Source organism: Sander lucioperca, chromosome 2 (assembly GCF_008315115.2).
Source record: "Sander lucioperca isolate FBNREF2018 chromosome 2, SLUC_FBN_1.2, whole genome shotgun sequence".
Lineage (NCBI taxonomy): Eukaryota > Metazoa > Chordata > Actinopteri > Perciformes > Percidae > Sander > Sander lucioperca.
In genome coordinates, this window is record NC_050174.1 from 17,600,745 (window position 1) to 17,613,776 (window position 13,032).

General features: G+C 41.3%; 3 protein-coding genes across 7 annotated transcripts in view; 2 read left to right on the plus strand and 1 right to left on the minus strand.

Moving 5' to 3' along the window:
* Positions 1 to 8,581, plus strand: part of taok3a (TAO kinase 3a) — a 76,068-nt gene extending 67,487 nt beyond the window's left edge. For all 4 annotated transcript variants that reach the window (XM_031305401.2, XM_031305403.2, XM_031305402.2 and 1 more), the window contains 5 exons: positions 796 to 999; positions 1,668 to 1,907; positions 2,624 to 2,836; positions 3,402 to 3,584; positions 7,279 to 8,581. In XM_031305401.2, the coding sequence (XP_031161261.1) occupies positions 796 to 999; positions 1,668 to 1,907; positions 2,624 to 2,836; positions 3,402 to 3,584; positions 7,279 to 7,440 (1,002 nt within the window). In that variant the 3' untranslated portion in view covers positions 7,441 to 8,581. The remainder of the gene's footprint in view (positions 1 to 795; positions 1,000 to 1,667; positions 1,908 to 2,623; positions 2,837 to 3,401; positions 3,585 to 7,278) is intronic.
* The window catches only part of wsb2 (WD repeat and SOCS box containing 2), a 29,086-nt gene continuing 19,276 nt past the window's right edge, over positions 3,223 to 13,032 (plus strand). Inside the window, exon 1 of one of the 2 annotated variants that reach the window (XM_035994369.1) lies at positions 3,223 to 3,241. The gene's annotated coding sequence lies outside the window, so the exon portion shown is untranslated. Of the gene's footprint in view, positions 3,242 to 3,292; positions 3,310 to 13,032 lie in introns of those variants that run through there. The other variant, XM_035994367.1, reaches the window with a different exon arrangement.
* Positions 8,407 to 11,564, minus strand: pebp1 (phosphatidylethanolamine binding protein 1). The gene is made up of 4 exons (XM_031305417.2): positions 11,331 to 11,564; positions 10,677 to 10,786; positions 10,178 to 10,278; positions 8,407 to 9,661 (listed from the first exon to the last, which is right to left on the minus strand). Exons 1-4 carry the CDS (start codon positions 11,463 to 11,465, stop codon positions 9,444 to 9,446), a joined length of 564 nt encoding a protein of 187 aa, XP_031161277.1. The 5' UTR covers positions 11,466 to 11,564; the 3' UTR covers positions 8,407 to 9,443.

Sequence of the window (13,032 nt, forward strand, 5' to 3'; positions counted from 1 at the left end):
CAGGCTCATGTGTTAAGTGCATTAGCTCGAATTGTAGATTACCTTAAAGCCCATGAAAGAGAAAGACAACCCATACTGAGGAGGGCTAGATTTTTTTTGTTCAACCCTCCTCTGGCTATAAAAGTCATCTGTAGTTTAAGACACAAGGTCAATTGGAGTTTGCTGTATGCCCTCACTACAAACACTTGATATCGTGAACACTATTCGTTATTTAGGCAGTATTTATACAGGCTTTGTTTATTTTCACATTCAAAACATGCATATGTAATACATTGGTTTTTTAGTTTTTAAATTATTTTTGGGCTTTTCCGCCTTTTGATTGATAGGACAGCTAGGTGAGAAAGGGGAGAGAGAGGGGGACGACATGCAGGAAATCGTCATAGGTCGGATTCGAACCCTGGACCTCTGCGTCGAGGCATGAACCTCAAAGTATATGTGTGCCTGCTCTACCCACTGTTCCAACCCAGCCACATGTAATACATAGTTTGAACATTTTCTGCTTGTGTAGACTATATTTGCTTTTCACATATCCACTGGTTTTAATATCTCAAAGTAAATTATTCCTCACCCGAGTCCCAAACTTACCAGCCATTGTCTATTTTACCAATTAAACTGATATCCGCATTGACAAAAATAACAGATGGAATATCCAGCCAAAATGTCAGATGAAGCTACCGATCACAGCTCAAATTAACCAATAATTGGCTACGGCCTAGTACCAAGTCTGACTGTACTTGTCAAAACAATCTCATGATTCCTTAATTCCTCTGCTTTGAAACTCTCACCCCTTCTCAGGAGATGAACGAGGACCATAGCACACCCAAAAAGGAGAAGCAGGAGCGCCTGTCCAAGCACAAGGAGAACATGCAGCATTCCCAGGCCGAGGAGGAGGCCCATCTCCTGTCCCAGCAGAGAGTTTTCTACGACAGGAACTGCCGCGCCTTCAAGCGCAAAGTCATGATTAAGAAGCACGACTTGGAGCAGGAACAGATCCGAGAGGTGCGGAGGACGTACATCCTTAAAATGACTACATGCATAACTTGGTTGTTCATTTAATTGTTAAACGTACAACTTAAGTTCACCAAACCATTGAAGTAAACCCCCTGTTTATTTGTTGTTGCGTGATGTTGGTGTCAACAGGCCCAATGTGACACCAACATATTATTCTCAGCGGTGTCGTTACATAATATAATAATAATTACACCCATTGTTCTTTAGATCTGTAATGTGATTCCTATTAACTATAAGAAGATTATTACAGAGTAAAGCAAGTCAACAATGTCACAATCTGAAAAGCTGTTGTGTAAATCTGGAGGAAGTCTAAGAAGGTCCAAACGCGTTCTGTGGGAAAATACACAAACATCTGAGTCACATTTTAGAGGATAGTTTTTTATACTTTGGTTAATAGAAAAAGGAAGTGTTTACATCAATGGGAATGATTTAATGGGTTGATATGAATTGATTTTTCAACTGTTGTTAATGGCAGCATATGTTCTAACCCTAAAACAAAAAAAAGAAAACTGATTTTTACATGTGAAAATGTGAATGACACGTTAAAAACAAGTTGAACAAACAATATTAAATCAATAGCACCTACTGCAAGTCATCCATACCTCTCTCCCTCTCCTTTCTCTCTCTTCCTCCATCTTTCCTCCCGGTCCTCTTAGGAGCTGAACAAGAAGAAGACCCAGAAAGAGATGGAGCACGCCATGCTGATCCGCCACGACGAGTCCATGCAGGAACTGGAGTACAGGCAGCTGAAGACCCTGCAGAAGCTGCGGATGGACCTGATCCGCCTCCAGCACCAGACAGAACTGGAGAACCAGATCGAGTACAACAACCGGCGTGAGCGTGAACTCCACCGCAAGCATGTGCTGGAGCTCCGGCAGCAGCCCAAGAACCTCAAAGTTAGTCAACATCGAGACAATCATGTTTTCAATCGAGGATTTTGTAGATGTGCTGGTTATTGTCATAAGGTGCTTGCAATGCAGGACTGATGTCAAACTACAAAAACCTGTTTTAAATGCTTAGGTTCATTTTTAGAATTTTTCTTGTGTCTTTGAAAACACAAATCGGATCCTCCTCTCAGATGGCGCAAGCCATAAGCAATGTCTTTTATTTCTAAGTATGATTTTGATAAAAGTGATGCAACGTGGATGTAACAAATTAACTTGGAAAATGAAAGAACATACAAATGTATCATCTCTAAATCATTCATCATCATCAGTCATTTCAGTTTGATTTGCTTTTGAGGATAACAGAAACCAGAACTCTGCTTTTTTTTTTTAAACCTGTAACCTTAAGAAGCAGAATTCTTAAAGCAATTAATTTTTTTTTTAAAGATTATTTTTTGGGCATTTTAGGCCTTTATTTTGACAGGACAGCTGAACACATGAAAGGGAAGAGAGGGGTAATGACATGCAGCAAAGGGCCGCAGGTCGTAGTCGAACCTGGGCCCGCTGCATCAAAGAGTAAACCTCTATATACGGGTGCCCGCTCTACCAACTGAGCTATCTGGGTGGCCACAGCAACAAAATGTTAAAAGAAATGTAATGCTCTTTAAATGTTACTGTCTACATCCTCTTCTCATGGTTTGTCTGTCTGTCTCTGTCCCCTCTGCCAGGCTTTGGAGCTGCAGATCAAGAAGCAGTTCCAGGACACATGTAAGGTGCAGACCAAGCAGTACAAGGCCCTGCGCCACCACCAGATGGAAGTTACGCCCAAGGCCGAGCACAAGACGGTGCTCAAGGCCCTGAAGGATGAGCAGACACGCAAGCTGGCCATCCTGGCGGAGCAATATGAGCAGAGCATCAACGAGATGATGGCCTCGCAGGCGGTGAGTGGAGAGGCGTTCACGTCATTGTTTATTTCTGGACACTGATTTGGGCATATTTCAAGATGAGACATGTACAGTAGGCCTTTTGAAGGCGATTAGGAGGCCTTTCTCTCCACCTGTTGCTTATGATTTTACATTTTTTCTCCTCCTGGTTTGTCCTCATCTCATATCTGTCTTATCTCTTTCTCTTCCTCCTTCCCCTTTCTATCTCACCTTCATTTGTAATCTCTCTTCATGTCTTTTTGACATGTCCTAACCCTTCCTCCTCCCCTCCCTTTCCACTGTCTTTTCATGTTGTGTCTGTCCCTGTTGCCCTTCCATTTTCTTCTTCCATCCCTTCATCTCCGCCTCCCCTCCCCTTCTTTCTGTCTCTATTCCCTCTTTCTCCTCTCTCTCTCTCTCTCTTTCTGGGTGTCTTATGAATGTACCCCCACCCTCACCCTCAATCTACCCACCTCTCTCTCTCTCTCTCTCTCTCTCTCTCTCTCTCTCTCTCTCTCTCTCTCTCTCTCTTTCTCTTTGTACCTCCCTCTCCCCTGTTGCGGTCCATGGTCGGCTGTGTCAGCTGCGTCTGGACGAGGCCCAGGAAGCCGAGTGCCAGGCCCTGCGGCAGCAGCTGCAGCAGGAGATGGAGCTGCTCAATGCCTACCAGAGCAAGATCAAGATGCAGACCGAGGCGCAGCACGAGCGCGAGCAGCAGAAGCTGGAGCAGAAGGTGTCACTGCGCCGGGCTCACCTGGAACAAAAGGTGTGGGGAATGAAACACTCGTCATTTTAAAGGAGCCATACCATTTTTTTGTATTTGTTTTACTGCTCTGTAGGACATAGTTCAGTTTTTCTTCAGGTGATTAATACAGACAACTTCAATGAAACACAATGGAGGTGAAGTGTTTCTCACAGTCCACTAAATATTTCATGGCACACTCCTTAAAAATACAAAAAACTAAAACGCCTTTATTGACATGGCTACATCATTTAATAAAATTGGAGAGAATGAATATATATATTATTCCCTCTCAGGTGTAAAAACTATTTATGTTCTTCAGACCCCCACCAGTTGAGTTTCAAGACACATCCAATCCTTCCACCCACCTGGTTGAAGTTTTGTTACTTTTAACTTTAAACTCATCCAAAGTGCTTTTTCAACACAGAGAAAAAAAACTGAACAAAAGAAAGGAAGAAAGAAAATGAGTGAAAATAAAAATCACAAATTCAAGACAATTTAGAAGACGAAAACTGCTACAGAGAGAGACAGGAAGCGACCTAAGACTTCAAAAGAAAAGAAATACAGTTATTAGGTTAGACACAATTTAAGGCCAATGACTAATAAGGTGTTTTAAGATGTATATTTAAATAAGCTAACTTGTCATTTTAAAAATGCATGATATTGTTGAGTCAAATACAGGGCCACGGTAATTCAAAGGTTGGTCCTATTCTTACTGGTCTGCACGCAAATAACGTCCTCATAGGCTTCAAACAAAGTGCTTGTCAAATTGTCCAACAGCAACGACAGAACGTTACTTTCTGAAACCGAAAATCTGCCAAGCACACCAACTTCACCCAGCGATTGGCCAGGCGTGCAGAGAGAAAGTAAGCTCTCAAGTATTTGTGTGTACAACCAAATGCAGCACCATGAATGCCTTTGAGCAGAGACTGTCAGAAAGTGTGTGCCGTCATCCCTAATTGTGCGATTCATCATGTCTCCTCCCTCTCTATGACAGCAGGCTTTTTGCCACACTTTGAGTGTGGTCATTTAAAAAAAAACTAGAAATATTTATGCCGTTAAGGTTCATGTGTCATGACAGTGTCATGTGTTCATGACCGTGTCATGTCATGCTTATGTAGATACCTTCAATTGTTACCGAATAATCCTTATTCGTATTCTGTCCTGGAACATCCTGCTCCAACAGGATTCACAGTACATCACATACAGGAAGTCAAAAAACCTTTTAAAGATCTGGAACATGCAAGTGTGTGGACAAAACACAAACGGGCGGTAATACGTTGAAACATAAACAGTCCAACCTCCGCCTCCATGCTTCCGTGGACAGGTCCAAAATACACATTTGCATCCACCTCAGCAGGCAGTGCGGGCATGAAAGACGACCCAGACAGACATTCATGAGTTCACACAGACACTCTCTCAGATTTCCCCTCACCGCAGGTGGTGATGACAGTGGCATGCCTTCCTACAGGGAGCCGACAACCATTTCTCTCCCACACACTCCTAATGGTGGTTAATCTCTACACGACAGTATGGTGCTCTTATTATGACATTTTTTGTCATCCTCTGTTTGTAATAAGACACAATTAATACAGTTAAACTTATTTGTTCTTAATAGCTTGTTGTATGCGTCCAGTCTAAATTTCTTATGCACATGCTCCTTTAAATATACCTACACTTGTGACATTTCCATGCTTTTATTTTGTAGCAACCAGTTATGAAGTAATGTAAATTATGGCATTTGAAGCTGTGTTACAAGCTGGCAACTAGCTTTCATACTTGTTATAATTTTACATTTCTTCACATAAATTTGTCACAGTTTTATCAATCTGTCCCCCAATTTGGTTGCACGATACGTATACCAACCATGGATACCAACGACATGTGATGAGATTAGAACGGCCGAGAACGCCTCCTTCCACAGTGACCGACGTCATCGCCACAGTCTAGTAGACAGCACTCCGACAACAAAGGAAGAGACACATTTGAAATGCTGCCCTGATCCAGTTCTGCTGGGTCCAGTGGACCACTGCGGTGGTCTGTCGCCACCTCCTGGCTGCGTTCAGATCTGCACTCTGGGACTGGGATGATGTCATGGTTTTTCGAAGCACTATTGTCCTCCGGTTCGGTTCATGGTCAGAGTCTGGAGTTTTCTGTGCATGCTCAGTAGTTGGCCAGATTGCCGTATTGCGCCATGCAGTGCTTTGTTTGCACCTGTGGATGTGTAGGAGTGCTGAGTTAATGTCGGCGTTCCACTGAAAGATCAAGCAGACACAACATGACTGACCCTGAGTAATACAACTTAACACACTAACACCTTCCCAGGATAAAACAATGTACATGGGAGTCTGCATCCAGTGACACATAACATAGGATGTCACATCAAAAGAATTAAAAATAGCTACAGGGGGTGGACAAAGAAACATTGTGAACAACTCTGCAGTATCATGAAAGCCAACACACTGGCCCTGCAATAAACACAGCATTTGTGAAGGTTACAGTGTGACTGTGTCAGAAGTGTTGCTTTAACTATTGTACGTTTTAAAGCTGCAGTTTGTACTGTGGTGCATTGAATTACATCACACTGTATGGCTTTTCTCTTACTTGTGTCTGCCTCTTTTTAAAATTCTGCTCGATTAAACCTCTACATCAGCACTGTGTAGGCGTGTATAGACTAAGCTTGATTGGCATCTCCCTCACTTTATTGTTGTACCTGTTGGGGCACGACAACTTAAACTTTCAACATTTTTATTAGTAGAAGTATTTGGTCGGAGAAACAAAAATTAGCTCCCACATTTATTCTTTTTTTGTCGGTCGGCCAAGCGATCTTTATCAGACATCCCAAATAACAAATGCCAACTGATCAGCCAGAATACCTGCAAACACCTGTGTGACAGTGCAGGGCTTTGACCAGCTCTATTTCTTAAAATTGTAACATTGTAAAAATGATTCTGTTATATTCTTGATCTTGGATTAAGTTATGTTATAACATTTCTCCAATCATCTATCGGCTGGGTTGTGCATTCAGAAAGTTGACATTTCTTGTTTATGATCTTTCACCAGTTTCTTCACTCGCCCCTTGTGGAAGTGCACACCTCCAGCAGACTTTTCTCACAGGAGATGATTTGACTTTAAAACATCCATTTCCATTTATATTCACCGACATGTCGTACTAGGACACTTACTGCACATGGAGCAGAGCCAAAATGAATGTTCTATGTTCCACCTGTGCTTTTCTTACAATCAAAAGTCAAATTGTCTGCTATTAGAACTGTGATGAAGAATATTGTAATTACGTTTATAATACAGTGCTGCCTTTTTATTTGAGAATGAATTTGTTTTTGCACATTTGTCTTGGAAGAATGTTAACATTATAACCTTTTTATAAAGCAATTTAGTATTTATTCCATACTTTTGCATTTGGATTGTAAATTTTACAGATGTTCTGCCTACATCTTTTATGACAAGGTTATAAAGGAGTTTACATTACATACATAACTGTTTGTGAAGGGTAAAAAGAGAATGAATATTGGACAAAGGATGCCCCAAATCTGCTTCACGTTTTTAGCCGAGTACAACACGTCTCAACCCGCATTAATATAAACCTTTAAACTTTGTATAAATTAAAACCAAAACTACCAAATCCATCATTGTAATTCCAACTAAACTACTACTATAGACTGTACTAACCCTGAATATCCTCTCTGTTTTCCTGCAGATTGAAGAGGAGCTGGTTTCCATTCAGAAGGAGCGAACCGACCGTATCAAGCACCTGCTGGAGCGCCAGGAGCGGGAGACCGACAGCTTCGACATGGAGAGCATGCGGCTGGGCTTCGGCAACCTGGGCACCCTGGACCTTCCTAAGGACGACTACAGATGAGGGGCTGCTGCCACTGTCTCTCGTAGTCCCCGGGCGTCCGTCTGCCTCAGTACACCCCTCCTCTCCTTTTACCTGACAGTGCCGGTGTGGCACCGCTGCTGACGTCCTCACACAAACACAAAAAAAAAAACCGGCTCCAGTGTGTTTTCTGGGCCGTTCAGACAGAGTTGATGGCAGGTTTTAGTGCCCCAAACCTTCCTCCCCCTCCTTGCCTCTCATGGTGTCACAAGATGACAAAAAAATATGCTGGAAAACTTCCTGTAGTCATGTTTTTTGGTAAGAATAATGATAACGTAGTCACGGTGTTTCTTGTTTCTTGTGCAATGATGACACTTTTGTTGTGACTAAAAGTGGAAGACGAGAGAAGGAGGGAGAGAAAAATGATGGCAATTGGATGAGCGAAAACGCTCCACAACCATGCATTTTTAGAGGTGATTCATTTTTTTTTGGTCTCAAGCAGTGCAAAAAAATTCTCACAAGGGGATAAATCAAAACAGCCGATCCTTCAGCAGCCGTTAGTCTGCGCTGCATCTTTCAACACTTTTGGTATTTATTCATCAGGACATTTTTATGACAAATTTGAATAATTTGATACTTTGAGACACAATTATCATGTACATACAGGTACGATTAGAATACATGCGACTGATGAATTTGTTTCCTGAGGGGAGGGTGAATCATGGTACTCAACATGTGTATCGTACTGATTTCTCTGCACTGGCAGCCAATGTGAATAATACACGTGACACATGAACTCCAACTCCCAGCTAGCACAAAGGGCTTCATAGGGGGGCGGGGGACTTCTACTTTGTGTATAGAAGGATTTATGGAGAGCTTTTACTTATTTTCGTATTGTATTTTAACTGTCAAATCAAAAAAAGAATTTTTAAAGGCGCTTTTTTCCCTCCCCCCTCCTCAGATAGTATTTGAGGTTCAGTCATGTATCAATGTGATTTTCATCTGATCTTTTTTTTTTTTTTTTTTTGCTTTACACAACTCCCAAGCTGTGTATTTTCTTATAAACCAGACCAGTATGATGCTTTATTATTGCATGCACTTTAATTTTTTTCCAGGTTAAAAGAAAGCATGAATCTGTCAGAGCTTTTAATTATATTTGTAAATAAAGTGCTCATCACACAAACTAAGGGCGTGTTGTTACATATGTCCGATTAACAAACCAGGACTTAGTTAAAGTAGTTTAAGCCTTGATGTCAATGTCTTCAGAACATTTTGACAGCGCACATGGCTGCTGAAGGGCTCCAATGTCTGACCTTTGAGCTGAAAACATAATTGGTCAAGTATTCAACATTTCATATTTACTGTGCAGAAGTGGCCAACTGGTTTTTAAGTACCAGTTATAATATGACAATCTATAGTAGTATAACTAAAAATATATAATAAAACTGTAAATAAAGCAGTTTCATGTCTCTCACCTCAACTAAATTTAAAGCCTAGTTCCTCCAGTCCAAACGTTATTGTACCTGCTGACACCTTTTACAGTAAATAATGTACTTTCTGCAAACTGCTCCTGCAATCGAGGTGCCAAATGTTTCCAGCCTCCAAAAATGCAATGGTTCTAATTATTATCAAATCATTCCTCATATTTATGATTATTTATTATCATACTTAATACTAATGCTTAATACTAAGATGTTCTGGAGGATCCAAGTTGGCCAAATGGGTGTCCAAACATTAAACAGCCACTGCAGGATCTGAAAACATTTCAATAGATAATGCAACTATTTCTACTATTTCTTTACTAGATTTATTGCAGATGAGTGCAGGTGACATTGAGAGGAGCAGTTATTTGTCACAGGTAGGCAACAGGGGGGAAAATAATATTCAGTTTCAATAAAAAGAACTATTCAGTGGCACACTCACAAAAAAAAAAATGCTTTGTTTCTGTTGGGGTTTTTGCTTCTTGTACGAATGGGAATTTCCTATAGACCACCAGCCTCTGTGGGAATTCCTAGTGCTGAACGCTCGAGTCAAGTCTTATTCATTTATTTTCCGGCCAACTGCTCGTACAGTTTGGGGACATAGTCGTCCCACTCGGCCTGGTAGCAGGTTCCCGCCACCGGGGCTCCCAGGTTGTACTTCTGCCTGAAACTCTGGATCTTGAATTTGCCGCGGCTGTCTCCAGACCGGTTAGTTAGGACGGTCTCGGTGCAGGACAGGCTGCCTGGCTGCTCATACACCAGCCACACATACCTGTGGAGACCTGAGGGGGACAATGACAGAGGTTTTTAAAGGTTTGTGTTAGAGTGCTGCTGGAAAACAACCTCTTAAAACCGTAAATTATTTATGCCAGGCTACAGATACTGTTTAAGATTAACTGTGGCAAAGGCTGCAGACGTGCCAAACTGCAAACTGGTAGTTAACATAGCCTACATATCTTATATAAATACACAACAGCCCATTATTTCATCTTGACATAAGCAACATGTATTCTCACAACAGATCAGTATCATCAAAATAACAAAAAGACGACGGTCCTAGGCACCGATAGGCATACTTCTGAAGTATTCCTGACAACCTGCAGACTCCAGGATTACATGCACTATTACTCATTGTGTGTAGAGGAACATTATGCGTCTTCCTTCAACCCAAATAAGGGACATTTTGCAAAAACATGGGACACAAATCGTGTGTTGGTCAAAAAAAGGTTTAACTGGTCAAACTGAAAACCCTCTCTATCCTTTTAATGGTGCTTTTCCTATGCTTCATTCTCTCTTACCTGTGCCCTTGGGAGGACCAGAGCCCACGTAGTCCGATAAGACACAGCCAGAGGACACATCATTCCCTTTCATATTGACAACCAGAAAGTGGTGCCACTCCCTTGCGTGAAGGGCAAAAAGAAAAAAAATGTATTTACAATGAAATCCAAGACTTGTGGATTATATGCTTACATGGTGAATATTACTTAAGAAATATCTTAGACACAAAGGAAACAGGGCCCAGGCAGTACTTTAGCACTTTGGTTTGGAGCTCCAGGCAAAATATAACTAAGCATCTATGTATAGTCTACTGTGTGCTTGGCAAGTTACAGCAACGATGTGCACGATGCACAGAAAGTGGGTGGGATGTGGGGTAAATAGGGGCAAACATGAGATGCCCCAGAGCCACTTGACAATTTAATCCTGCCACGGGTCCACTAGGGGCCAGTATTATTAATATATAATATACATTAATTACGGTATTCGGACTGCAATGTTGCAACCATCCTGCCTTCTCACCTGAATTTCGGAGTTTTCCTGCTGGGAGCGTCAGGGTCGGTCAGGGCCAAAGTGTACAACTTACTGGAGTCACATCCTTCCCACTCCACGCAGGTGGGTCGATTCTGCACCTGCAGGTAAACACGGGTGAGGGTGACAAGAAGTGGTGCGTCAGCGTCAATTTAACCTTTGGATGCCTGAGCTTTAGCAGCTCTGACGCCCATTGGGGGCGCTATTCGCGATCTGTTACAGCTGCAGACACGCTGGAGGCATTATGTAACAATATTTCATTATTTGCAAACAGACTGATACCAGATAATGGTATACGTGCAGTTTAATGTCCCAAATTATTTTCCAAAAACTGACTGTCCCAAATGATGAGGGTCTTATTTGAGACAGGTTGCCCTAACCCTAACCTAAACACATGTTAAACAGGTGTTTAGGTTTAGGCTAAGGTTCATAATTAAGGGTATTGTATGAGGAATTTGGGACACTAAACTGCACGTAGAATCTTCCATAGGGAATTTGGGACACTAAACTGCACGTATACTCCAGATAACCAATTACAAAGCAGCGCTTGTTAAAAGAAATAGCTTTTAAGCTAACACAGAAACTACGCTAAGTGAGCTGAGTTGTTAGCTTGGCTAGTCAACATTAGTTAGCTGACTAGCTAACCTGTGTTGGCGTGAGCACTTTGCCAAGCTCGTCGATTTCCACAGAGTCGTATTTAACGGTCAGAGGCTGTGCAGGCTTCTCCTCGACCTCCGGCAGGGCAAGAGGCCCGGTCCACTGGCTCAAATCAACGGGCATTTTTAGACTTGTAGTCCGGTTGCAGACGTTGTTGTTGGCTGTACCGTTACATGCAGAAACACAAAAAAGTGTTGCGTTCAAGTACCACTAGGATAGATAGAACCGGGTGAATAATTTGCGTGTTTAGCTAACAAGTTCAACCATCTGAATCCAAAATATCTTTATTTGTCAATTTTAAAATCAGCCTTAAACGAACTATAGCAGATGTTGTTATTTTTTGTAAGTTAATCCTCTACTGTAGCGTTAATAACACCTGCTAGTTTTGATGTAAATTCCCATTCATTACCAAGAGATCATTAGCAAGTTTGTTGCCCGTTTTCACCGTAGTAGTGATATATGCTTACTTTCCTTCGTCAAGTAGAGTGGGATGTAAGCTAAATTAATGATATGTGCCTTGTGGTTAGTAGTACTGTGTGGTGAACTATATTTTCCCGAGCAATCTGACTACAATTGAATGGCACAAACTGCACTAGCTCCAGGGACCGCCGGAGGGCGCTGACCACGTCTCTGCCACATGACATTCTATCAATCAGATCACCCGTCCTGAGCTCGACCCTCCTGCAGCTCACATGCTCCACACCGTTTCAATCTCCAGACATCCCATTTTTAGGAGCTGGGTTGTGACTATGAGAGAGAGATTTTTTTTCATTTATTGCGTAAATTGATTAATATTTTACCTTAATGCAGAGGATGTGTACTCCTCCTTTTTAAGATGTAATATCATTAATCAATGGTGTTATAGAACTGTGATCTGTGGTCATCAGTAGGCTGTAGTAGTTTGATGCAGCAAGTTGTATTACATGAATGGTGCCTATTATTATGGCTTTTTGGTTTAAATGTATGCCACAGTACAGACCTCAAAACACACTCACATAAACACAGATTTGATAAGATTTTGTCACTGTCCCTGTATGTGAATATGTTTGTTAATGTTGATTTGAATATTTAGTGGCTTAGCCTAATTAAATTAACAGCAAATGAAATTACACTCAGGCTACATTAAATTCGTTTCTGGCATTATTATGGATCTGAATTGCATTTAAACACTCACAGTCCCTATACTCTCTCATTGAAAATACTCAGTTTAGTAAACTATTTATTTACTACATCACGTAATTAAACTACTAATTTAGAATTCCCAGCATGCTTTGCATTTGACTTGATGAGCCAGATTCCAGAATGTTATACATGTATTTTTTAACTGTATGTTAAACCACATTACACAGCGTATGCTATTACCATCCCTTGTGCCATAATCCAAACAACTTTTCAATTAGGGGCCAATTTTAAAAGTCAGATGATATGACCATTCAGAGCACCACAGCTTCACCAAATCACCACTTTATCTACTCTGGTTAAACCTGCTAAACCTGTTTTAGTCTATTTACTACAGATTATGTATAGGCTATATCACAGTTGTACAATTTGTGTGTTTTAGATTGTAATTAATACATCTTTTTAATATATTTATGAAAATTTGGAAAGGTTGCCTTGCTTGATAATGTAGCATTGACAATTAGGCCTATACAACTTAAGCACGTTTCAAAAGTCTGCCAGTTGATTTGCA

What these genes read in the sequence shown, in the direction of transcription:
- pebp1 (XM_031305417.2), bottom strand. Translation starts at nt 11,465, where the DNA reads ATGCCCGTTGATTTGAGCCAGTGGACCGGGCCTCTTGCCCTGCCGGAG. An exon ending in AGGAAAACTCCGAAATTCAG is followed by an intron (nt 10,279 to 10,676) that starts GTGAGAAGGCAG and finishes CCTTCACGCAAG; the next exon opens with GGAGTGGCACCACTTTCTGG. An exon ending in TGGTCCTCCCAAGGGCACAG is followed by an intron (nt 9,662 to 10,177) that starts GTAAGAGAGAAT and finishes TGTCCCCCTCAG; the next exon opens with GTCTCCACAGGTATGTGTGG.